General features: G+C 46.9%; 1 protein-coding gene and 1 long non-coding RNA gene across 3 annotated transcripts in view; one reads left to right on the forward strand and one right to left on the reverse strand.

Moving 5' to 3' along the window:
- Nucleotides 1-24,990, reverse strand: part of LOC144262623 (glutathione S-transferase-like) — a 29,587-nt gene extending 4,597 nt beyond the window's left edge. The window contains exons 1-5 of one of the 2 annotated variants that reach the window (XM_077812630.1): nt 24,843-24,927; nt 19,833-20,030; nt 16,419-16,525; nt 15,396-15,447; nt 2,976-3,108 (exon numbers count right to left, since the gene is read on the reverse strand). In XM_077812630.1, coding sequence (XP_077668756.1) covers nt 2,976-3,108; nt 15,396-15,447; nt 16,419-16,505 — 272 coding nt within the window. In that variant the 5' untranslated portion in view covers nt 16,506-16,525; nt 19,833-20,030; nt 24,843-24,927. Of the gene's footprint in view, nt 1-2,975; nt 3,109-15,395; nt 15,448-16,418; nt 16,526-19,832; nt 20,031-24,842 lie in introns of both variants that reach the window. The other variant, XM_077812629.1, reaches the window with a different exon arrangement.
- LOC144262625 (uncharacterized) lies at nt 571-3,540 on the forward strand. Its single transcript, XR_013345572.1, has 2 exons — nt 571-1,345; nt 2,993-3,540. It is a non-coding gene; the product is annotated as an uncharacterized LOC144262625 (long non-coding RNA).
- Nucleotides 24,991-25,194: the final 204 nt, after the last annotated feature.

Raw genomic sequence — 25,194 nt, forward strand, 5'->3', positions numbered from 1 at the left:
CTCAGGAGGCTAACTCAGCCGCTGCACTACAACAAAATTGATTTGACCTCCTGATCTTTACCTGTGCTATTAGTAATACTTTAGACTAGAGGTTCTCAGTCTTCATTAATATGAGATCCATGCTGTCATAAATATAAAGGGAAGGGTAAACCCCTTTAAAATCCCTCCTGGCCAGAGGAAAACTCCTCTCACCTGTAAAGGGTTAAGAAGCTAAAGGTAACCTCGCTGGCACCTGACCAAAATGGCCAATGAGGAGACAAGATACTTTCAAAAGCTGGGAGGAGGGAGAGAAACAAAGGGTCTCTGTCTGTCTATATGCTGTTTTTGGCGGGGATAGACCAGGAATGGAGTCTTAGAACTTTTAGTAAGTAATCTAGCTAGGTATGTGTTAGATTATGATTTCTTTAAATGGCTGAGAAAAGAATTGTGCTGAATAGAATAACTATTTCTGTCTGTGTATCTTTTTTGTAACTTAAGGTTTTGCCTAGAGGGATTCTCTATGTTTTGAATCTAATTACCCTGTAAGGTATCTACCATCCTGATTTTACAGAGGGGATTTCTTTACTTCTATTTACTCCTATTTCTATTAAAAGTCTTCTTGTAAGAAAACTGAATGCTTTTTCATTGTTCTCAGATCCAAGGGTTTGGGTCTGTGGTCACCTATGCAGATTGGTGAGGCTTTTTACCAAACCTTGTCCGGGAAGTGGGGTGCAAGGTTTTGGGAAGTATTTGGGGGGAAAGACGTTTCCAAACAGCTCTTCCCCAGTAACCAGTATTTGTTTGGTGGTGGTCGCGGCCAATCCAAGGACAAAGGGTGGAATATTTTGTACCTTGGGGAAGTTTTGACCTAAGCTGGTAAAGATAAGCTTAGGAGTTTTTCATGCAGGTCCCCACATCTGTACGCTAGTGTTCAGAGTGGGGAAGGAACCTTGACACATGCTATGAAAGAGAGATTGTCCCAGTGGCAAGAACAGCAATAGTTCACATGAAGAGTAATATTAGGAACATATCTCTGTATTTTTAGTTGTGCTATTCAAAAGCTGTTTACATTTTGAAATTCCAAAAAAAAAAAAAAAAGCAGGAAAACCAACTACAACCAGAGCTACACTGCTGATCAGAAAAACTTTTTGAATTTTGACAATAAATGGAAATTTTGGAAGAGGTTTTCACCCTTTGTTTTCCCTCTTTCAACAAACTCCAATTTGTAGCAGATCTTTTTTTTCTTTTTTAGTAGCAGGAAACACAGAGGCACCAGCAAGATATATACGTATATAACCAGCAAGAGCTCTACAGAACATTTTGAGAACCAGCACCTTCGGTTTTTGACAACAATAATGCTGAACAGGTAGCAAATGGTGGAATCTAGATTTACATGATCAGTCCTATTCTAGTCAAGGGTAGAATATAGGCTTCAGAATTGTTAACTTGTTGGTAATGATGCTGAAAGAATCAGAGCTGAAAATGAGTTCACAGGGCAGGGGAGGGTTGGGGCGAAGGCTTTCCTGGTAAAATGAACACATTTATTTGTATATAATTGATACCACAAACATTGAACCCCATAAAAGGATTCCCACTGAGTTAATTTTCAGGAGAAAGCTTAATATGTTCTTAATACGTTCTCTCAACACTGATGTTTTTGTTATGACTTCGTTAGGAGGGGTGGACAAGGAAAATTTCATTGCTCACATGTTAAGCTATAGCACAGCAGTTCTCAAACGGTGGGTACTCAAATGGTGGGTACCCCAAAGTGGGTCACGACCCAATTTTAATGGGGTCGCCAGGGCTAGCTTAGGCTTGCTGGGGCCTGGGGCCGAAGCCAAAGCCCAAGGGCTTCAGCCATGGGCAGTGGGGCTCAGCTTACAAGCTCCCAGCCTGGGGTTGAAGCCCTTGGACTTCAGCCCCCCACCCACGGCAATGGGGCTTGGGATTTGGCCCCCCGCACCCAGGACAGTGGGGCTCAGGCAGGCTCAGGCTTCGGCCCCACCTCTTGGGGTTGTGTAGTCATTTTTGTTGTCAGAAGGGGGTCACAGTGCAATGAAGTTTGAGAACCCCTGCTAATGCTGTGAAACTAGAATTCTTATATACGATGAAGTCCTTGTCTAAGCAACAGAGTATCCAAAAATTGTTTTGCTTTAGGAGATTGTAGAGTGCATATGTACAAACAACAATCTATGGTAATTTTTAAAGTGAACAGAAGTTTTCAGCTGAAACTGGCTGTTTTTAAATTGGGCCAACAGGCACAAACACACCCCAGGCTTCCTCCAAAGATTAAGTTCTCCGAATCGTTATCATTAAATAGAAAAGAAATCAAAGTAAGTACCAAGGCATATGAGGCCTTTATTATTATCCCATTAAGGATTGGAAGTTGCCTCAGGAACTTAAGATACTTCTGGTCTCTATATAAATTAAGAAACTCTGTGGAGAGCCTTAACAGTATCATCAATTTGTTCGTGTTCATCAACAGTCATAGGGAACAAGTATTTAATCATGAGCTCTTCAATTTAGCAGAGAAAGGTATAACATGATCCAATGGCTGGAAGTTGAAGCTAGACAAATTCTTACTGGAAATAAGGTGTAAATATTTTAACAGTGAGAGTAAGTAACCATTGGAACAATTTACCAAGGTCGTGGTGAACTCTCCATCACTGGCACTTTTAAAATCAAGATTGGATGTTTTTCCAAAGGATGTGCTCTAGGAATTATTTGGGAGGTTCTGTGGCCTGTGATATACAGGAGGTCAGAAAAGATCACAATAGTCTCTTCTGGCCTTGGAATGTATGAATCTACCAGGTACATAATGACCATGAATCAAAACTCTGGGTTTGAGACATCAATGGTGTTTGGACAGGTTTATCATTTTAATATATATGCGGGGGAGAAGGGGGTTAAATTTCTAAGCAGTATTCTTCTTTATCTATTTCAGGCAAATGTTCAAATAAAGGTAGTGTATATTAATAAGGGTCGTGTTACAGTACAGTGCTCTCTCCCTCAGGTCCTTCCCATAGAGGTTGTGTTTCCCTGCTATGTAGCTGAGAATGGCTCTGGTCTGCACCATCTTCATCCCGTCAATTTCCACCATGGGCACTTGTTGAAACAGCAGGACTCCATCTTTGGAAAGGAAAAGAAGTTAAGTCACTCAGTTCTCAAACTGTTGTATCATTGCTTGGATCTGAGAGAAAACGCCTTATAATTTACATGGACATTTCCAGTTATGTTAGAGAGATCCTAAGCTTCTATTGCCAGAGTGAAGGAATATGCAGTACACCTCTCACGCAGGCCATATCACATTAGAGAAGTGGTCTCATGAACAAAACTCCCCTTCCATTGACAATCCAGATTAAGCCAAACAGAAGAAAGTTGTTCTTAAAATATGACTGTCCAGACTGTGGCTCTCAACCTATTTACCAATGTGGGTTGCCTGTGCAGCTCTCTCTGTGTTATGTGGGCCGCATCAACAATCCATTATACACACACACACACACATGCTGTACATCTACAAAAAAAATAAAGTTTACTATTTGTAAAACGACAGCAATACCATGCAAATCGACATAGTACCTTTCTTTTCAACACTGGCAAATATCTACCAAGAGCATTTTAAATTAGCAAAATAAGTCAAAACATCAAACTGTTAAAATTAATTAATTTACTGAAAGGGTGGCATGGCATGATATATTGTTACCCTCACTTCCGCTCCGCTGCTGGCAGCATAGCTGGCCTGAGCGCCTGGAGAGCATGGCTGTGGAGCCTGTCTGCAAAGATGGGGAGCCCTACCCGGTGCAGGGCACCCCCCACCCAGGGGCTGCCCCTACAGCCAGGGAGTGCTCCCCCATCATCCAGAGCCCCCAAACACTGGATGACCATCCAGAGACTGTGCCCCAGACACCTAGAGTCTGTCCCCCATACAGTGGCTGCACCCCCCTCCCTGAAGCCCTAGCCCCCTGCACTCCCTCCCAGCGCCCCTGCCCCACCCTCCCTGTGGCCCTAGCCCCCTGCATCCCCCCTCTCAGCACCTGCTGTCTACCATCTCACCTGCATGTAGTTCAGCTTGGCAGCCCACCCTGCCCCTGCAGTTCTAGTGCCAGGGAGCCTGCTCCAGCCAGGGTCACTGGACTCACAATCCTACTAGGGTAGGAGGGGGGAGCTGACACCTGGGCCTGGTCTCGCACCACCCCATTTTTGCACCCCCGGGGCAGGTGCCCCTCCTGCGCCACCCTAGTTATGGCACTGAGGATGTCACACGGGCCACAGCTGTGTACTGATTGGGCCGCAAGTGGCCCACAGGTTATGAACCACTGGTCTAGACACAAACTTGCACCAGTTTAAAAACTACATCTTTAAGGGTATGTCTACACTACAAAATTATGTCTAATTTATAGAAGTCAATTTTTAGGAAGCAATTTTATACAGCCGATTGTGTGTTGTCCCCACTAAATGCATTAAGTTGGCGGAGTAAGTTCACACTACCGAGGCTAGCGTCGACTTTCGGAGCGTTGCACTGTGGGTAGCTATCCCACAGTTTCTGCAGTCTCCGCTGCCCATAGGAATTAAGCTCCTAATGCCTGATGGGGCAAAAACATTGTCGCAGGTGGTTTTGGGTACAAGTCATCAGTCGCCCCTCCCTCCATGAAAGCAACGGCAGACAATCATTTCGCGCCTTTTTTCCGTGCGGGCGCCACACTGCTTTCAGCAGACGGTGCAGTAGGACTGCTAACCGTCATCATCCACCGCTTCCACTGCCACTCTGCTCTCCTGGTGGTCTCGCCTGGCCGCTTCCGCTGCAACTCTGCTCAGCTGCTCTTGTCTCGCCATAACACGGCAAGCGTGCAGCCCACTCAGCTGTTGTGTCCTGGCAGCAGACGGTGCAGTCGGTCTGCAAAACTGGTCATCCAACCACTGTTTCCCCTGCAACTCTGCTCTCCTGCAGACGCCATACCATGGCGAGCATGGAGCCTGCTCAGATCACCGCAGCAGTAATGAGCATTGTAAACACCTCGCTCATTATCATGCAGTATATGCAGAAACAGACCTACAAAAGCAGGTGAGGAGGCGATGGCAGCGCAGTGATGAGAGTGATGAGGACATGGACACAGACTTCTCCCAGCAATTTGGCCATCCTGGTGGCAATGGGGCAGGCTCATGCCATGGAATGCCAATTCTGGGCCCATGAAACAAGCACAGACTGGTGGGACCGCATAGGGTTGCGGTTCTGGAATGATTCCCAGTGGCTGCGAAACTTTCGCATGCGTAAGGGCACTTTCGTGGAACTTTGTGACTATTCTTGCACTTTAGGGCAGGGGAAAGCAAGATGAGAGCAACCCTCACAGTTCACAAGAAAGTGGCGATAGCCCTCTGGAAGCTTGCAACGCTTCCAGACAGCTGCTACTGGTCAGTCGGGAATCAATTTGGAGTGGGCAAATCTACTGTGGGGGCCGCTGTGATTCAAGTAGCCAGCGCAATCACTGAGCTGCTGCTATCAAGGGTAGTGACTCTGGGAAACATACAGGTCACACTAGATGGCTTTGCTGCAATGGGATTCCCTAACTGTGGTGGGGCAATAGAAGGAACGCATATCCCTGTCTTGGGACCGGAGCACCAAGGCAACCAGTACATAAACCGAAAGGGGTACTTTTCAGTGGCGCTGCAAGCACTGGTGGATCACAAGGGACGTTTCCCCAACATCAGTGTGGGATGGCTGGGAAAGGTACATGATGCTCTCATCTTCAGGAATTCTGGTCCGTATGAACAGCTGCAGCAAGGGACTTACTTTCCATACCCGAAAATAACCATTGGGGATGTTGAAATGCCTATAGTTATCCTTGGGGACCCAGCCTACCCTCAATGCCATGGCTCATGAAGCCGTACACAGGCACCCTGGACAGTAATCAGGAGCTGTTCAACTATAGACTGAGCAAGTGCAGAATGGTGGTAGAATGTGCATTTGGACGTTTAAAAGCTCGCTGGCGCGGTTTACTGACTCGGTTAGACCTCAGCGAAACCAATATTCCCATTGTTATTACTGCTTGCTGTGTGCTCCGCAATATCTGTGATAGTAAGGGGGAGACATTTATGGCAGGGTGGGAAGTTGAGGCAAATCGCCTGGCCACTGATAACGCGCAGCCAGACACCAGGGCAGTTAGAAGAGCACAGCAGGGCGTGCTGCGCATCAGAGAAGCTTTGAAAACCAGTTTCATGGCTGACCAGGCTACATTGTGACAGTTCTGTTTGTTTCTCCTTGATGAAAACCCACCCGCTTGGTTCACTGTACTTCTCTGTAAGCCAACCACCCTCCCCTCCCTCCTTCGATCACCGCTTGCAGAGGCAATAAAGTCATTGTTATTTCAAATTCATGCATTCTTTATTAATTCATCACACAAATAGGGGGAATAACTGCCAATGTGGCCCGGGAGGGGTGAGGGAGGAAGGGAGGAGGGAAGTTCAAGGCCACGATGCACTTCAAAACTTACTGAATGCCAGCCTTCTGCTGCTTCAGCAATCCTCTGGGGTGGACTGGTTGGGTGCCTGAAGGGGCCCCCCCACCACATTCTTGGGCATCTGGGTGAGGAGGCTATGGACTTGGGGAGGAGGGTGGTTGGTTACACAGGGGCTGCAGTGGCGGTCTGTGCCTTTCCTGCACCTCAACTATACGCCGGAGCATATCAGTTTGATCCTCCAGTAGCCTCAGCATTGCACCCTGCCTCCTTTCATCATGCTGCTGCCACCTTTCCTCTTGATCCCACCACTTGTCCTTGCGTTCATTTTGTGCTTTCCTGGACTCTGCCATTGTCTGCCTCCATGCATTCTGCTGGGCTCTTTCAGTTTGGGTGGACTGCATGAGCTCAGAGAATATTTCATCACGAGTGCGTTTTTTTCGCCTTCTTGTCTGCACTAGTCTCTGGGATGGAGATGCTAGTGGCAACGTTGAAACATCTGCAGCTGATAGATAAAGAACAGATGTTGCTTGAATGCCAGCAAACATTAGGACCACATGCTGCCATGCTTTCTTATGCAATGATTCCAGACTATGTGCTACTGGCCTGCCGTGATAAAGTGTCCTACCATGGAGGATGCAATAAGGCTGCCCTCCCCAGAAACCTTTTGCAAAGCCTTTGGGAGTACCTCCAGGACAGCTTCATGGAGATGTCCCTGGAGGATTTCTGCTCCATCCCCAGAGACGTTAACAGACTTTTCCAGTAGCTGTAGTGGCCGCAAAATCATCCCAAGTCTTCAGGACAAAGTAATCATTAAACACGCTTGATTTTAAAGCATGTATTATATTTACAAAGGTACACTCACCAGAGGTGCCTTCTCCGCCTTCAAGGTCCGGGAGCCCGGGTTGGGAGGGTACTGTCACCAGGGTGATAAACAGTTCCTGGCTGTCGGGGAGAACGGTTTCTCCGCTTGCCTGCTGTCCGCTATCTCCTCCTCATCATCTTCCTCGTCCCCAAAATTCTCATCCCTATTGCGTGAGACTCCCTTGCAGGAGTCCATGTACAGGGGTGCGGTAGTTGTAGGGGCACCCACTAGAATTGCATGCAGCTCATCATAGAAGCGGCACATCTGGGGCTCTGACCCCGAGCGGGTGTTTGCCTCTTGGGTTTTTTGGTAGGCTTGCCTGAGCTCCTTAAGTTTCACGCGGCACTGCTGCGGGTCCCTGTGATAGCCTCTGTCCTTCATGCCCTTGATGATTTTTTCAAATATTTTGGCATTTTGTCTTTTGGAATGGAGTTCTGATAGCACGGATTCATCTCCCCATACAGCGATCAGATCCAGTACCTCCCGTTCGGTCCATGCTGGAGCTCTTTTGCGATTCTGGGGCTCCATGGTCACCTCTGCTGATGAGTTCTGTATGGTCACCTGTGCTGATCAGCTTGCCACACGCTGGCCAAACAGGAAATGAAATTCAAAAGTTCGCAGCGCTTTTCCCCGTCTACCTGGCCAGTGCATCTGAGTTCAGAGTACTGTCCAGAGTGGTCAGAATGGAACACTGTGGGATAGCTCCCGGAGGCCAATACCGTCAAATTGCATCCACACTAACCCAAATTCAACCTGGCGATGTCAATTTCAGCGCTAATCCCCTTGTCGGGGAGGAGTATAGAAATAGATTTTAACAGCCCATTAAGTCGACAAAAATGACTTCGTCGTGTGGATGGGTGTAGGGTTAAATCGACCTAATACTGCTGTCATAAATATAAGGGGAAGGGTAAACCCCTTTGAAATTCCTCCTGGCCAGGGGAAAGCTCCTCTCACCTGTAAAGGGTTAAGAAGCTAAAGGTAACCTCGCTGGCACCTGACCAAAATGACCAATGAGGAGACAAGATACTTTCAAAAGCTGGGAGGAGGGAGAGAAACAAAGGGTCTGTGTCTGTCTGTATGCTGCTTTTGCCAGGGACAGAACAGGAATGGAGTCTTAGAACTTTTAGTAAGTAATCTAGCTAGGTATGTGTTAGATTATGATTTCTTTAAATGGCTGAGAAAAGAATTGTGCTGAATAGAATAACTATTTCTGTCTGTGTATCTTTTTGTAACTTAAGGTTTTGCCTAGAGGGGTTCTCTATGTTTTTGAATCTAATTACCCTGTAAGATATCTACCATCCTGATTTTACAGGGGGGATTTCTTCATTTCTATTTACTTCTATTTTCTATTAAAAGTCTTCTTGTAAAAAACTGAATGTTTTTTCATTGTTCTCAGATCCAAGGGTTTGGGTCTGTGGTCACCTATGCAAATTGGTGAGGCTTTTTATCCAACATTTCCCAGGAAAGGGGGGGGTGCAAGTGTTGGGAGGATTGTTCATTGTTCTTAAGATCCAAGGGTCTGGGTCTGTAGTCACCTAGGCAAATTGGTGAGGCTTTTTACCAAACCTTGTCCAGGAAGTGGGGTGCAGGGTTTTGGGAAGTATTTTGGGGGGAAAGACGCGTCCAAACAGCTCTTCCCCAGTAACCAGTATTAGTTTGGTGGTGGTAGCGGCCATTCCAAGGACCACGGGTGGAATACTTTGTACCTTGGGGAAGTTTTGACCTAAGCTGGTAAAGATAAGCTTAGGAGGTTTTTCATGCAGGTCCCCACATCTGTACCCTAGAGTTCAGAGTGGGGGAGGAACCTTGACATGGTGGCATAGTGGTGGGATTAACCTGAAATCATTTTGAGATCCAGTTGAGATTTTTTGAACTAGAAATACAGATTTTAAAAAGGAATTTTTTTTTCCTGTGGCTTTGAAGCAGCTTTGAAACTGAAAGCAGCTTCGGTTTTCCCTGCTTTGTGGCCAAGCAGAGACAAAAGGGGATTATCTTGTGAATTGCAGGTTTTCTTTGCCTGGAGGCAGGGTACTTAACTCCTGCAGGGAAATTCACAGTCTTCCAACCCAGAGGTTTTTTTTCTTTTCTTCCTAAAAGTAAATAAGGGGTGTGTGTTCTACCCATTTGCTTTTTCTTTGGGCTGGGTAAGCAGGTTTCCAAGTAGTTGGAGGTTTTTTGCTTTAAGTTGGGCCCAGAGCAGAGACAAGGGAACTGTCTTTTTCTGTAGGCTGACAATCACTATCAGAGAATAGGTATTCTATTCCAGCACAGCAAAATTTTACAGCCAAGTTTTGTTTGTTTATTTCTAAACCTCGGGTGTAAAGTTAGTTAAAAACAGAGAGGTTAGAATGACCAAATCCTCAGCTCGACTACAGCTGGAATTAGCCAAATTTCAGGCTGAGGAAAGACAAAGGGAACATGAAAGACAGATAGAACTCATGCGGCTGAAGAAGGAACAAGAAAGGGAGGCAGAACAACACCAAGCGGCTGCTCACAGGAGAGCTATGGAAGCGAGGGACAAAGAACTGGAGGAGAAGGAAAAAGAGAGGAAGTATGTGGAGGAGATGGAGAAGATAAAGGCTCAGCAGAATATCCCAACAAACCCTAGTAATCCTTCTCCAAGTACCACTTCCCATCCCAGAAAGTTCCCCACCTACAAGGCAGGCGATGATACTGAGGCCTTCCTAGAAAACTTCGAAAGGGCCTGCCTTGGATACAACCTCTCTACTGACCAGTACATGGTAGAGCTGAGGCCGCAGCTCAGTGGACCCTTAGCTGAGGTGGCAGCTGAAATGCCTAAAGAACACATGAACAAGTATGAACTGTTTAAATCCAAGGCGAGAGTCAGAATGGGGATAACACCCGAGCAGTCTCGTCGGAGGTTCAGAACCCTAAGGTGGAAACCAGACATGTCATTTACCCGACATGCCTACCACATTGTGAAACATTGGGATGCCTGGATATCAGGAGCAAGTGTTGAATCTCCAGTAAATTTGCCCTTCCTAATGCAAATGGAACAGTTCTTAGAGGGTGTTCCTGAGGAAATAGAAAGATACATCCTAGATGGGAAACCCAAAACTGTAATCGAGGCAGGAGAGATTGGAGCCAGATGGGTGGAGGTGGCAGAGAAGAAGAAAACTGGTCGCAGTTGGAGCGGAGACCAGAAGGGACCACCCCAGACCACACCCTATTACCGGGGGCCGCCCAAGGCCCCACCTACCTCCCAAAGAACCCTCCAGACCCCTTATCGTCCTGCCATCCCGTTCTCCAGCAACCCTCCTCGCCCCAGTGACCCGTCAGCTGGACGATGTTTTAAATGTAACGAGCTGGGGCATGTAAAGGCCAACTGCCCCAAGAACCCCAACAGATTACAGTTCATTGCACCGGAATCACACCAGAGGTCCACAGGCCCAGATACTTCCCAGATACCCTTAGAGCGGAGGGAAACTGTGAGTGTGGGCGGGAAGAAGGTCACCGCGTGGAGGGACACCGGAGCACAAGTGTCAGCTATCCATGCTTCCTTAGTGGACCCCAATTTAATCAACCCAGAGATCCAAGTGACGATTCAACCCTTCAAGTCCAACTCTTTCAATTTGCCTACAGCCAAGTTGCCTGTCCAGTACAAGGGCTGGTCAGGAATGTGGACTTTTGCAGTCTATGATGATTATCCCATCCCCATGCTGTTGGGGGAAGACTTGGCCAATCATGTGAAGCAGGCCAAGAGGGTGGGAACGGTCACCCGCAGCCAGGCTAAACAAGCCGTGAGGCCTAGCTCTGTTCCGGAAACTGCTATCAGGACCCAGTCAGAGGTGATGGACCTGGACCTTAGGCCAATGTCTGCAACAGCAGTAGTGGATCCAGTCCCAGAGACCCAGACGGAACCAGTCCCAGAACCGGAACCAGCCGAACAACCAACACCAGACCCTGTGTCAGCACTGAATCCAGTACTTGCAACCTCAACACCAGAGGGCCCCACTGAACCTGAACTGGCAGCAGCCGATAACCCTACACAAGAGGCTCAGCCGGAGCCTGAATCCCAACATAGTGCACCAGCGGAGAGCGGTTCACAGTCAACAGAAACAGCTCCATCCCCTATATTGCTTCCAGAGGGACCAAGCCTAGGTCCACAATCCAATGAGGGACTGATGTCTCCAGCATCAAGGGAACAGTTCCAGACCGAACAGGAAGCAGATGAAAGCCTCCAGAGAGCTTGGACAGCGGCACGGAGCAACCCACCGCCTCTCAGCTCTTCTAATCGATCCAGGTTTGTTGTAGAAAGAGGACTTTTATACAAGGAAACTCTTTCTGGTGGACACCAGGAAGACTGGCATCCTCAGAGACAGTTGGTAGTTCCAACTAAATACCGGGCCAAGCTCTTGAGCTTAGCCCACGATCACCCTAGTGGCCATGCTGGGGTGAACAGGACCAAAGACCGTTTGGGGGGGTCATTCCACTGGGAGGGAATGGGCAAGGATGTTTCTACCTATGTCCAGTCTTGTGAGGTGTGCCAAAGAGTGGGAAAACCCCAAGACCAGGTCAAAGCCCCTCTACAACCACTCCCCATCATTGAAGTTCCATTTCAGCGAGTAGCTGTGGATATTCTGGGTCCTTTTCCGAAAAAGACAGCCAGAGGAAAGCAGTACATACTGACTTTCATGGATTTTGCCACCCGATGGCCGGAAGCAGTAGCTCTAAGCAACACCAGGGCTAAAAGTGTATGCCAGGCACTAGCAGACATTTTTGCCAGGGTAGGTTGGCCCTCCGACATCCTCACAGATGCAGGGACTAATTTCCTGGCAGGAACTATGAAAAACCTTTGGGAAGCTCATGGGGTAAATCACTTGGTTGCCACTCCTTACCACCATCAAACAAATGGCATGGTGGAGAAGTTTAATGGAACTTTGGGGGCCATGATACGTAAATTCGTAAATGAGCACTCCAATGATTGGGACCTAGTGTTGCAGCAGTTGCTCTTTGCCTACAGAGCTGTACCACATCCCAGTTTAGGGTTTTCCCCATTTGAACTTGTATATGGCCGTGAGGTTAAGGGGCCATTGCAGTTGGTGAAGCAGCAATGGGAGGGATTTACACCTTCTCCAGGAACTAACATTCTGGACTTTGTAACCAACCTACAAAACACCCTCCGAACCTCTTTAGCCCTTGCTAAAGAAAACTTACAGGATGCTCAAAAAGAGCAAAAAGCCTGGTATGATAAACATGCCAGAGAGCGTTCCTTCAAAGTAGGAGACCAGGTCATGGTCTTAAGGGCGCTCCAGGCCCATAAAATGGAAGCATCGTGGGAAGGGCCATTCACGGTCCAGGAGCGCCTGGGAGCTGTTAATTATCTCATAGCATTCCCCACCTCCAACCGAAAGCCTAAGGTGTACCATATTAATTCTCTAAAGCCCTTTTATTCCAGAGAATTAAAGGTTTGTCAGTTTACAGCCCAGGGAGAAGATGATGCTGAGTGGCCTGAAGGTGTCTACTACGAAGGGAAATGTGCTGGTGGTGTGGAAGAGGTGAACCTCTCCATGACCCTTGGGCGTATGCAGCGACAGCAGATCCAGGAGCTGTGCACTAGCTACGCGCCAACGTTCTCAGCCACCCCAGGACTGACTGAACGGGCATACCACTCCATTGACACAGGTAATGCTCACCCAATTAGGGTCCAACCTTACCGGGTGTCTCCTCAAGCTAAAACTGCTATAGAACGGGAGATCCAGGATATGTTACAGATGGGTGTAATCCGCCCCTCTGAAAGTGCATGGGCATCTCCAGTGGTTCTAGTTCCCAAACCAGATGGGGAAATACGTTTTTGCGTGGACTACCGTAAGCTAAATGCTGTAACTCGCCCAGACAACTATCCAATGCCACGCACAGATGAACTGTTAGAGAAACTGGGACGGGCCCAGTTCATCTCTACCTTGGACTTAACAAAGGGGTACTGGCAGGTACCGCTAGATGAATCTGCCAAGGAAAGGTCAGCCTTCATCACACATCTCGGGCTGTATGAATTTAATGTACTCCCTTTCGGGCTGCGAAATGCACCCGCCACTTTCCAAAGACTTGTAGATGGTCTCCTAGCGGGATTAGGAGAATATGCAGTCGCCTACCTTGACGATGTGGCCATATTTTCGGATTCCTGGGTAGACCACCTGGAACATCTACAAAAAGTCCTTGAGCGCATAAGGGAGGCAGGACTAACTGTTAAGGCTAAGAAGTGTCAAATAGGCCTAAACAGAGTGACTTACCTTGGACACCAGGTGGGTCAAGGAACTATCAGCCCCCTACAGGCCAAAGTGGATGCTATCCAAAAGTGGCCTGTCCCAAAGTCAAAGAAACAGGTTCAATCCTTCTTAGGCTTGGCCGGTTATTACAGACGATTTGTACCGCACTACAGCCAAATCGCTGCCCCACTGACAGACCTAACCAAAAAGAAACAGCCAAATGCTGTTCAGTGGACCGGAAAGTGTCAGAAGGCCTTTAACAAGCTTAAAGCGACACTCATGTCTGACCCTGTACTAAGGGCCCCAGACTTTGACAAACCGTTCCTAGTAACCACAGATGCATCCGAGCGTGGTGTGGGAGCAGTTTTAATGCAGAAAGGACCTGATCAAGAATTCCACCCTGTAGTGTTTCTCAGCAAAAAACTGTCTGAGAGGGAAAGCAACTGGTCAGTCACTGAAAAAGAATGTTATGCCATTGTCTACGCTCTGGAAAAGCTACGCCCATATGTTTGGGGACGGCGTTTCCACCTGCAAACCGACCATGCTGCACTGAAGTGGCTTCACACCGTCAAAGAAACTAACAAAAAACTTCTTCGGTGGAGTTTAGCTCTCCAAGATTTTGATTTCGACATCCAACACATCTCAGGAGCTTCTAACAAAGTGGCTGATGCACTCTCCCGTGAAAGTTTCCCAGAATCAACTGGTTAAAATCGTCCTTAAGATGTGGAAAATATTGTTAGTCTTTATGTACTTGGTAGTATATTTAGAGATGCATGTGTCTTATTAACTCTGTTTTTCCTAGAGCTCCAGGAAGAAATCCCAGCCAGTGTTTCACCCTAGCTGAGATTTGGGGGGCGTGTCATAAATATAAGGGGAAGGGTAAACCCCTTTGAAATTCCTCCTGGCCAGGGGAAAGCTCCTCTCACCTGTAAAGGGTTAAGAAGCTAAAGGTAACCTCGCTGGCACCTGACCAAAATGACCAATGAGGAGACAAGATACTTTCAAAAGCTGGGAGGAGGGAGAGAAACAAAGGGTCTGTGTCTGTCTGTATGCTGCTTTTGCCAGGGACAGAACAGGAATGGAGTCTTAGAACTTTTAGTAAGTAATCTAGCTAGGTATGTGTTAGATTATGATTTCTTTAAATGGCTGAGAAAAGAATTGTGCTGAATAGAATAACTATTTCTGTCTGTGTATCTTTTTGTAACTTAAGGTTTTGCCTAGAGGGGTTCTCTATGTTTTTGAATCTAATTACCCTGTAAGATATCTACCATCCTGATTTTACAGGGGGGATTTCTTCATTTCTATTTACTTCTATTTTCTATTAAAAGTCTTCTTGTAAAAAACTGAATGTTTTTTCATTGTTCTCAGATCCAAGGGTTTGGGTCTGTGGTCACCTATGCAAATTGGTGAGGCTTTTTATCCAACATTTCCCAGGAAAGGGGGGGGTGCAAGTGTTGGGAGGATTGTTCATTGTTCTTAAGATCCAAGGGTCTGGGTCTGTAGTCACCTAGGCAAATTGGTGAGGCTTTTTACCAAACCTTGTCCAGGAAGTGGGGTGCAGGGTTTTGGGAAGTATTTTGGGGGGAAAGACGCGTCCAAACAGCTCTTCCCCAGTAACCAGTATTAGTTTGGTGGTGGTAGCGGCCATTCCAAGGACCACGGGTGGAATACTTTGTACCTTGGGGAAGTTTTGACCTAAGCTGGTAAAGATAAGCTTAGGAGGTTTTTCATGCAGGTCCCCACATCTGTACCCTAGAGTTCAGAGTGGGGGAGGAACCTTGACAACTGCTAAATTCGACCTAAACTTGTAGTGTAGACCAGGGCTAAGTTAAATCAGTGCAAGTTTGTGTCTGGACTAGGCCCTAGACTCACCGTTGCGTAACTTTTCTAAGTCTTCCTTTGTTTCCACATACTCTTCTTCAAACTGGAAAACAGAAATAAAGGGGGTTGATTGCTATATTTCATGGATCATGAATGAACAATTAGTGGATATTCGCCTTTGGGTACTTTATTTAAAAAGCAGCTAATGCCACATGGAAAATGTTGAGAAACTACAAGAGACAATTCTGCCTTTATGTTTCTTGCCTTAATTTAAAAAATAAAAATAAAAGACATTTGAATGAGAATAGGATCTTTGTTGCTCCATAACTTGTTCTCTAGCAGCTTATCTCCCCCAGTAACATACATCACTGCAAGTCATAAAGAAGATTTTTCACTTCAAGTGTTGAGAAGCCAAAGAGGAAAATGAATTCCTAGGAAATGACAATAATTTCAAGAAAATATTCAGCACAGAAATTAAGCCATATCATGCCACACTTTTGCTTGATGTGAATCAAGGTAGCTTTGTTGACTTCGGGAGAGCTGTGCTAATTTATACAAGTTTGAGGATCTGGACAAAAAGTATACAAAATTATCTCTAAACAAAATGTTTTTCAAAGTTATTCATATGGTGTGACTGGGTCTTTAAAGCAAGAGTAAATGAGAGACAATTGCAAATAGCAATCATTCAAAAGAAGTTGGAGAGATTCCTGACTTTGAACAGCAGCAACAATTCAAGATCTCTTCAAATTAATTTTTCTGAACAAGACGATAGCCAAGGACAGTTTCTCCTTGGAAACAGAAACCCTTGTTATTGCAAAGAATGAAATGAATACATTCTACAGGACACGAAATGCCAGTTTCACTAATATCCTTGCTGAATATTATTAGGACCGTGTAAGTAACATATAGGACAGCTGACGTGCAGAATTTACATCCAGCTTCTTGTGACTCTTGTACACGTAATCACTTGTGTGTTAGGAGATTGTGCTAATAACTAGTCATTAGTCATACTGTCAAAATAGAACAGTCATTTCAACCATTGATTAATCTGATCACTTTATGAGAAATACAAACCTCAACCCCAGCTGCTGCTAACAGCCATCGGATAGATTCCATTTTACCTCTTCCTTTAGTGTAGTGCAGTTTGGGTTTTCCTGCCATGTTTTCAGATTTCTTGTTGCCTGACAAATACAGCAAAGGAAAATTATTTTAAAAGGAAGTATTTAATTTCAAGGGGGGATTTTGAATTTTACGTGCCAATGCAGTAAATATTGCAATGGACATGCACATGAGGAAGAGAGAGGTAATCATGACCTAAATATCTGGGCTTGAGTCATACAAGCCCTCTATGGGCTCAGTGGAGAAAGAGTACCCTCTGTCTGTTTATTGAATGGAAGAGCGAACTGTTTTATAGGGAATTATGGAGCTAATGTTGAACTAGCATTGTTTTATTGATCTGCTTTTTTAAAATTATGATTTATTAGGAATAAGGCAGCAGTGACAGTTTTTATGCCTCCGTGACATTTGGGGATGCAATCTAAACCAGCAAGTGGTTATACCACCGTCTGCCCTACAACCCTGGGTGCATTAAATGCTCTACTGGTGCGGTTTACAGCCCAGACACCAACAGCTAGCAGACAAGGAGGCAATCCCCTGAGCGTCGGTATACTTTGCAGATCTGATTCAGCACCCTGACCCCAGCAGCGTGCCTACCACACATCAGTCCCATAGGTTAAGTGATACCAAGTAGAAGTAATAAGGGTTAAGAGAGGGTTACAAACAAACAAAAGTAGGAATGTGCTTCTAAGACTAAAACTTAATTTCAGCCAGTTACAATCTTTGCCTAAGCAGGTTTTTCCCTATAATCAATTTTATACATGGGGGAAAATCTGCACCACTGTGGGCACGCAGAATTCATGTCCCCTACAGATTTCTTTGCTTCCCTGGATAAAAAATGACTTTCTGATGGGGAAGCAAAGGGAAGCCACAAGACCATTCACATGCCCCTCCACAGCAGCACAGACACGTCCTTTTGGATGCCCAGAAAGGGTGGGGGGGACCCCTCCCATGAGCCTCACCCCCCCCCCTGCACCCAGAACCCCCCCCCCACCAAGCCCCCGGCACCCAAACCCCAACCCTGCTGAGCCCCACCTGCATGTGGTCCTCCTACTGAGCCCCAACCCCCCTGCATCCAGACCCTCCATATCCAGAACCCCCCCAAACCCTCCCACACCCAAACTTCCACGCTACCAAGTCCCACCCCCCTGCACCCAGAACCCCACACCAAGACCTCTGTACCTGACCCCGACCCCTGCACCCAGACCACCCCCAGCTGAGTCCCCATCACTCAAACCCCCACCCTGATGAGCCACACCCCTTATGCACCTGGACCACCCTGATGAGCCCCCCCACACCCAGACCCCCACCCCACCAAGCCCCAAGCACCTGGACCCCCTGCTGAGCTCCATTTCCCCCCAAACGCAGACCCCCCGTTTAGTCCCAACCACCTTCACCTGTACCCCCCTGCAGAGTCCTATTGACCCTGCACCCAGAACCCTCCCAACGACCACCTATGCCCCCAGACCTCCCACTGAGCCATTCGCACCCTCATAGAACCCTCTCACCCCACACCTGGATCTTGCCAGGCTGAGCCTGCCTGCCCACACCTGGTGCCGAGGAGCTTGGACCCCGAGGTGTTTCTGGGGCAGGCCCAGCCCTTGTGCTGTGTCAAGGTTGTGTGCGGTTGTGTGCAGCCTCACCATCAAGTCTGTGTCCCAGGGAGGGCAGGGGGCTGCAGAGTAATCTTCCACCTCCCTGTAACCAGTAGCCTGTGCTCCCCACTGCTGGAGCCTCCACATTTATTTATTGACAAATAAAATGTGCAGAATTTTAAAATATTATGTGCCAAATTTTTATTTTTGGAGGGTAGAATTTTATTTATTTATTTATTTATTTTTGGTGCAGAATTCTTTCAGGAGTAGCAAACATGACAAGAATTGCTGACACGACAGTGAACCACAAATGGTCCTCTGTGTTACAGCCACCCACTAGTGGAAAAATCTCTAGACTGAAGAAGAACTGTAGAGCTTAAGTATCTGCGAGATTATTTAAATACATTGAAAAAAAATAATTTTCAACTCAGCCTTCAGCACTCACTTTGACCTTATATCCTGAACAGATCTGTAGGTTGTACTTGGATAAACTACTTAGTCCTTCAGGCTCCAGCCAAAGGCCAATCAATCCCCTCCTAGGATCTAGGCTATCCAGTCTCAGCCACCCAACCTATAAGCCAGTACCTGATCCAACAATGTTTAAATGTGGCTTTGGGACTGGGCTGTGACCCTTTTGGTCTTGCTCTGCAACTCTGCATCTTTTTCACCAATCTGTTCTACATCTACAGCTAAAGCAAAGGCAGCTGCATACACGGTCCCCACCATTTCTATAAACACCAACTGGCAGAATACTTAGGACACCTATGCAGGGATGGCTTCACTCACACCCTGTGGTTCCCATTTGTCTCACTTCCCATCTCAGATATCACCAAGGGGCAGCACTGAGCCTACAATGCTAGTTTCAGTAGTTTCCCGTTTTGTTAACAGTGCTCATCTCACAGCAGCCTTTGCATTCTGCTAAGTCTCCTCTCCAAGGACACAAAGGAAAAGATCTAGAACCCTTGAGGATGACCAGCCTTAAGGCTGAGGGCAAACTCAACACATTGTACGCAAGGTAAATGAATTACTCCATTGTCAGAGACAAAGTTTAATTATTTATGGAACAGCTTTGCAACAATTTTTCAATCTCTTATCAGGGCTCAAAGGTTAACTCTGGTAGCGGAGAATCAGGAAAACACCAGTGAAATAGAGGCCATGAATAAAAGAGTGCATGCCAGTTGGGTGGTGGAATCTTTTGCATCATTGGCTGTCCCTACCCAAGTCTCCCCATCGGATGTTTTCCTCAACAATTCCCAAATGAATGACTACTGCAATCACTAGAAATTTTGCCTGAGTAAAGACAACAGAATTTGGCTCTCTCTCCCAGCTTCTATTTTGCTTTTCATTCTGCTTTCTGTCTTTTCCTCCGCTCTTTCCTGTTTCCTAACAGCCTGCCTGAAACCACAGACAGCCAATTGCTTCTTCCCTACCCCCTCGATCCTCTTGTTCTCATCCACCCTGCTCACAGGCACCCAAGGCTTCACTGAGCAGCAAACTGAAGCCACTAGAGAGCAAACTGTACTTATCAGTCGAGCTCTGCCCCTATTTGCCTCCATCTGTTCAAATTTGAACAACAAAATGCAATTAAGAGATAGAGCATTTATAGTTTGTTCATTTCAATCCCCCCTTCCCCAGGAGTAGTGAAAGGGAAGTCAAATGAACACTTAAACACAAAAGCAGGTTAATAGCAGTTGGCTGCTCCACTCAGAACAGCTGGGGAGTGGAAAAGAAATCTGAGCTGAAAAAGAAGTGCTGTACGTACACAAGCAGTACTTACCCAATCCAGTTTCCCGCAGGGAGAAATCAACCTGGAGACGAGTCTATTTGCAAGGGGCCTACGTCAAGGCAGCTTTGGAACACACGGGAATTATGCAAATTGTTCTGAGATTGCCCCACTCCCTGATTGGTTCAGGTACGTCCAGCCTGCACATCTGATCATGGCTTATAGTAGCAAGGCAGTTAAGTGACTCTGTAGCTACATTTTGTGATGGATACATGTTTTTAAAACATTAATAATGTAAGAGAAGTTAAACCATTGTTAAGTTGCCTCTGACTTGATAATAAGATACTAGACATAACCTTTATATTTTGAAAATCTCAGGATTTCCTATCTATTCTAATGTGATGTATTTTCTGTGTCTCAAACAGCATTGCCAGACTCTCAAGGTCCCAGATCCCACTCTGACTGTTAAATATAATTCACACATACTTTTTTGTTTAACCTGATTTAGGTTCTGATCCTGCAATAAGCTCCATACAGGTGGGCCCCCATTTATACAAAGGCCATTGCACGGCCTTATTCCATCTTTCTAATCAGATGTGGTGTTCACAGTAGCTTTTGTATCGTAATGCAGTATTCATTTAACAAAGCCTTATGAGGGCTGTTCTAGCAGATTGATCACATGGCATACATCCCATATTAAATCAAATCTGACTCAGTCTAGAGATGTGTGAACCAGTGAACTGGTCTCTGCAGGGACTTGGACCAACAGCGTTTGGATCCAGACCACAAAGTGCCCTAATAGGATTAAGGATAAATTACCTCTGAAGGTTTAAAATTTACAAGTGGTGATAAAACCTTAATCTCTCTTCAGATATGACTAAGAGCTAGAGCCATACTCCTCCCCAGGCCAAGGTGCACAGCTCCATGTCCCAACCCTGCATGATGCTGAGTCCCATAGAGTCAGTGGAAGTTGAGGGTGCTCAACCCCTTGCAGGAGGCACTCTGCACCACTCAGTACCAGCTGCCAAATGAAGAGTCTAGTTTTTCATCCATGTAAATCTAGCCTTTTGCTTTCACGGCAGCCAAAATGCAGTTCAGCAGTGCACAGGCGACCCTATCTTTTCATGGAGAGTAAAACACCTGTTAGGTCAAACACCCAGAGGCAGACAAGTTAAACCTAGTGCCACTGCAGACAGTCCTAGACATGTCTGCAGAAAAGAACTATCAAAATGTAACAATGTTAAACAATTCACACAGTGCTGCAAGTTATGCAAAATAAATTGTCCTAAGGCCAGATAGCAATTTGGGCTACATGCCTGTGGGGAGTCTTCAGAGCCCAAACTGCAACTTCAAAGCGCTCTCTACACAGCTATGTTTAGAGCCCGAGCATGAGTCAGTCAACCTGGGCTGGGAGGCTCACTCCCACAGGCTCCCAAATGCTGGGTAGATGTACCGTAAAAGTTCAGATGCCTGTGTCATGCCTAAACCCCAGGCCAAACCACAAAGTGGGGACAGAGGAGCAGGCACCTCCAAGACACAGGAAAAACAACTACTGGCCACCCCTCCCACCAGCAAAAAGGATCCTAGTGATGACTATTGCGGATTATTACTAAAATTAGTGACAGGTTTCACAGTAACAGCCGTGTTAGTCTGTATTCGCAAAAAGAAATGGAGTACTTGTGGCACCTTAGAGACTAACCAATTTATTTGAGCATGAGCTTTTGTGAGCTACAGTTCACTTCATCAGATGAAGTGAGCTGTAGCTCACGAAAGCTCATGCTCAAATAAATTGGTTAGTCTCTAAGGTGCCACAAGTACTCCATTTCTTTTTTTAAAATTAGTGAGAGAACCATTTCCCCCTTCTCCTCCCCCCATCCCATTTTTATGTTATTTTATCATTTGTCTTACTTTATCCTAACACGGTGCCACAGTCCACATCTCAGGCATGTGAACTGTGAGCACTTTAATGTGTCCCAAGTAAAAAATACCATGGCATAGTAAATCTTTTGACCGATATAAAAACTGTCCAAGTGGCAACCCTAGATAACCACCTGACTCATCCGTGGGGCCCAATGCAATAGATGTGCTCAGAGTATGCCTAATGCCACGCAAAACGGCAAGGTCACAAGGAGGCAGCCTCTTCCACAAGGATGTGGGGGAACCCTGGTTCAATTCCCCCCTCCACCTGATGAGGCGATGGGATTTGAACAATGGTTCTCCAGCTCTCGGGTGAGTGCACTAGCTTCTGGACTATGGGATGTTTCCTATTTAAATTGCTTTACTTTAATTAATATCTGATAATTAAATATCGATTGGATCAGAGTGAGAATCACTCTGTAGCCTAGTGGTTAGGACACTCACCTAAGAGGTGGCAGATACCTCCTCAGATCCTTTCTCCTCAGTGGGAAGAGGAGGGAACTGAACAGGGGTGAGTATCCTAACTACTGAGGTAAAGATTAAGGGAGGAGGCTGCTTTCTTCTCCCAACCCCAAAACTATTTTGTATAGAGTTAGGCAGGCAACTAACTCTCTCTTGCAAGAGAGTTGCTAAATGGCTAAGCTGCCAGACTCCCGGTCATGGATCGCAAACAGAGATAGGACCCTCCCTCGAGCCTGGATTTAGGCACCTAACTCTATGGGAAGGGTGGGATTTAGGACACATCCATCTCATTAGCAAGCATCTCCAATTGGCTATTTTAGGCTATGTCTACACTTAAAATGCTACAGTGTAGACACTCACTGCAGCAATGGGAGAGGTTCTCCCATCACTGTCATTAATCCACCTCCCCAAGAGATGGTAGCAAGGTTGACAGAAGAATTCTGTCTACACCTGGTGCTAGGCTGGCTTTTCACACCTCTGAGTGCCATAGCTGGCTTGACCCAACTTTTCAGTTTAGACCAGCCCTTAAGCAGCTCTCTGCCTAACATGCTGGCTCTTATTTGTCCATTCTTAGGCTCCTGTCTCCATAGGCACACACTTCCCTACCGAGGGGGTGCCCGACCCCCCCCACTCCACCCCTTCCCCCAAGTGCACCCCATTCCTGCTCTTCCCTCTCCCACCCAAAGCCGACCTGCATGCCAGGAAACAGCAGCAGGCAGGAGGCGCTGGGATGGAGGGGGAGGAGGCAGCCAGCGGGGGAAAGGCCCTGCAGGTGCTAATTTTTCTCCGCAGGTGCTCCAGCACTGGAGGACCCACGGAGTCAGCGCCTATGCCCGTCTCTCCCCACGCACTGTATACCAAGCCTAGACACCTAACTCAGGCTTTGTGGATCCCATTATTGTTCCAGTGGTTTTTTTAGACATCTGAGCATTGCCACACCTAAGTCCCTTTATAGAACAATGTCTTAGTGCTAGCTTAAGGAGCAAGAATCACAGAAGTGCAGGATTGGAAAGGACCTCGAGAGGTCATCTAGTTCAGTTCCCTGCATTCATGGAAGGACTATGTAATAACTAGACCATTCCTGACAGGTGTTTATCTAACTTGTTCTTAAAAACCTCCAAAAGAAGGAAGCAAATATGTCTCATAAGGGAGTCAAAATGCCTTCTGCGGCAGTACAGCTCATGCAGCTCTCTTTGCTCAGGCCTGAAGATAAAGTCACAGTCTAGGTCCAAAACCCTTAAAGGCATTTATTTAGTGCCTAACTCCCTAAACTTTGAGGAACGGGGGACCAAATCCTTAGTGTTAAATACATATACACACTCTCCAGCAAGGTTCAAAACATACAGAATGGGCATTTATGACTTGGTTGATGTCAATGAGAGTTGAGTGCTCAGCGTCTCCGAGGATCAGGCCCTTAACTGGATGCCAAAGTGTTAAAACAGGAAGAACAAAACTCTCCTGGGTGAGTTCAAACAATGGAATTAGGAGCTTGGACTACTTCAAAGAAAAAGTTAGGTAAGGGGACTACAGCTACTACATTACTGAACTCTGCAGCTACAACTAGAGGTTACGAAATCACTGCGTGCTTTGCAAGTTATGTAGTCTGACAGGCTCTTCAGCTAACAGCCAGAAGGCTGAAGACAACAGTAAACAAAGCAGCAAACTTTTTGGAGCAAAGGGTCGGTTTCAATGTCTTTTCCCATTTTGGAAAAAGGTTTCAAAATTGTCAGTGTCCCATTTTGACATTTTTCAAAACAAAAGGGTGCATTTTTCAGTTTGAAACGACATTCTGTTTAGAAATCTAAGTTTACCATAAAAACAAACCAAAATGTTTCATTTCAGCTGATCCAATTTCCACAACCCAACCCAACCCCCTTTCAGATTTATGGTTCATGAAAAACAGATGTTTGACTGTGCCCCGATTTGGGACTAGAAAAGTTTTCAAACCTCAAGAATCCATATAGGTAGGGTTGCCAATTTTGGTTAGCCCAATTCCTGGAGGTTTCATCACATCACATAATCTTTAATTAAAAATTAAGCTTTAATTCCTGCAGACTCCAGAACAAACTGGGGGGGCGGGGGAAGGTTGGCAACCCTACTTACAGGAGAGGGAAGGCACTTCCTGGATCCCAGTAAGGCTAGTGGGATCACGGCCCAGCCCGCGCCCACACCCGCACTGCAGGGTAGCGGGGTTGGAGCAGACAATCGCCCTCTCCAGCTGGAGGCATCTGTGCACCGAACCCTCCCTGGGGCTGGGGCCTCAATCCACAGCCGGGCTCGGAGCTCAGCCCGCACCCTGTGACAGGCTGCCTGCGCCCCTCGCTGGCCAGCGTTGCTTCAGCCATCTCAGCCCTGCACAGTCAGTGCCAGCTAACACCGCCTGCGCGACAGCGGCGCTTCCCCCAGTGACTCGGGGCCCTGCCGCCCCTGCGAGAGGGCCCGGGGGGAAGCTGACTCCCGCCCCATTCCCGCGCCGAGCAAAGGCTGGATTCCCCCTGCTCTCCCACCGCAGGTGCACTCACTCAGCGAGCAACACAGTCACCTCACCGACCCCTCTGCTCTTAGAGAGCCCCCAACCCCGGGAGCTACTAACTCCTGACTGGCCCCCAGCTGCAGAAAATCCAGAGGCAGCCTCGCAAGCCCGCTGCGTAACCCACGAACGCTACCCGGGAGCAGAGCCGGTACCTGGCGGGTTCGGAGCACTGATCTCGGACTCCTGCCTCACTCCTCCTCAGACACAGCCCGTGACAGTGTGGCTGCCTTCAACCCGTGTCTGGCTCCACCTCCTGAGGGCCCTATGAGGAGGAGAAGCTCCCACCAGAGATCAGTTTTCTCTGGCTTCATTTCCAAGTCTCTCTCGCCCAGCAGTGCAAGGGGGAGGGAGGCTGGCTGTGTTTTGTTCCAAGAGATTTGTTTGTTAACAATAAACAAACAAAAATGAATAAGATGTTTTTCATGCTGCTGGCTTCTGACTCCAGGCCTTGCTTGGTTCTGACTCCAGGCCTTGCTTGGTTTGAGAAACTGAGTGATATTGAGG

The sequence above is a fragment of the Eretmochelys imbricata genome, chromosome 3 (assembly GCF_965152235.1).
Source record: "Eretmochelys imbricata isolate rEreImb1 chromosome 3, rEreImb1.hap1, whole genome shotgun sequence".
NCBI lineage: Eukaryota > Metazoa > Chordata > Testudines > Cheloniidae > Eretmochelys > Eretmochelys imbricata.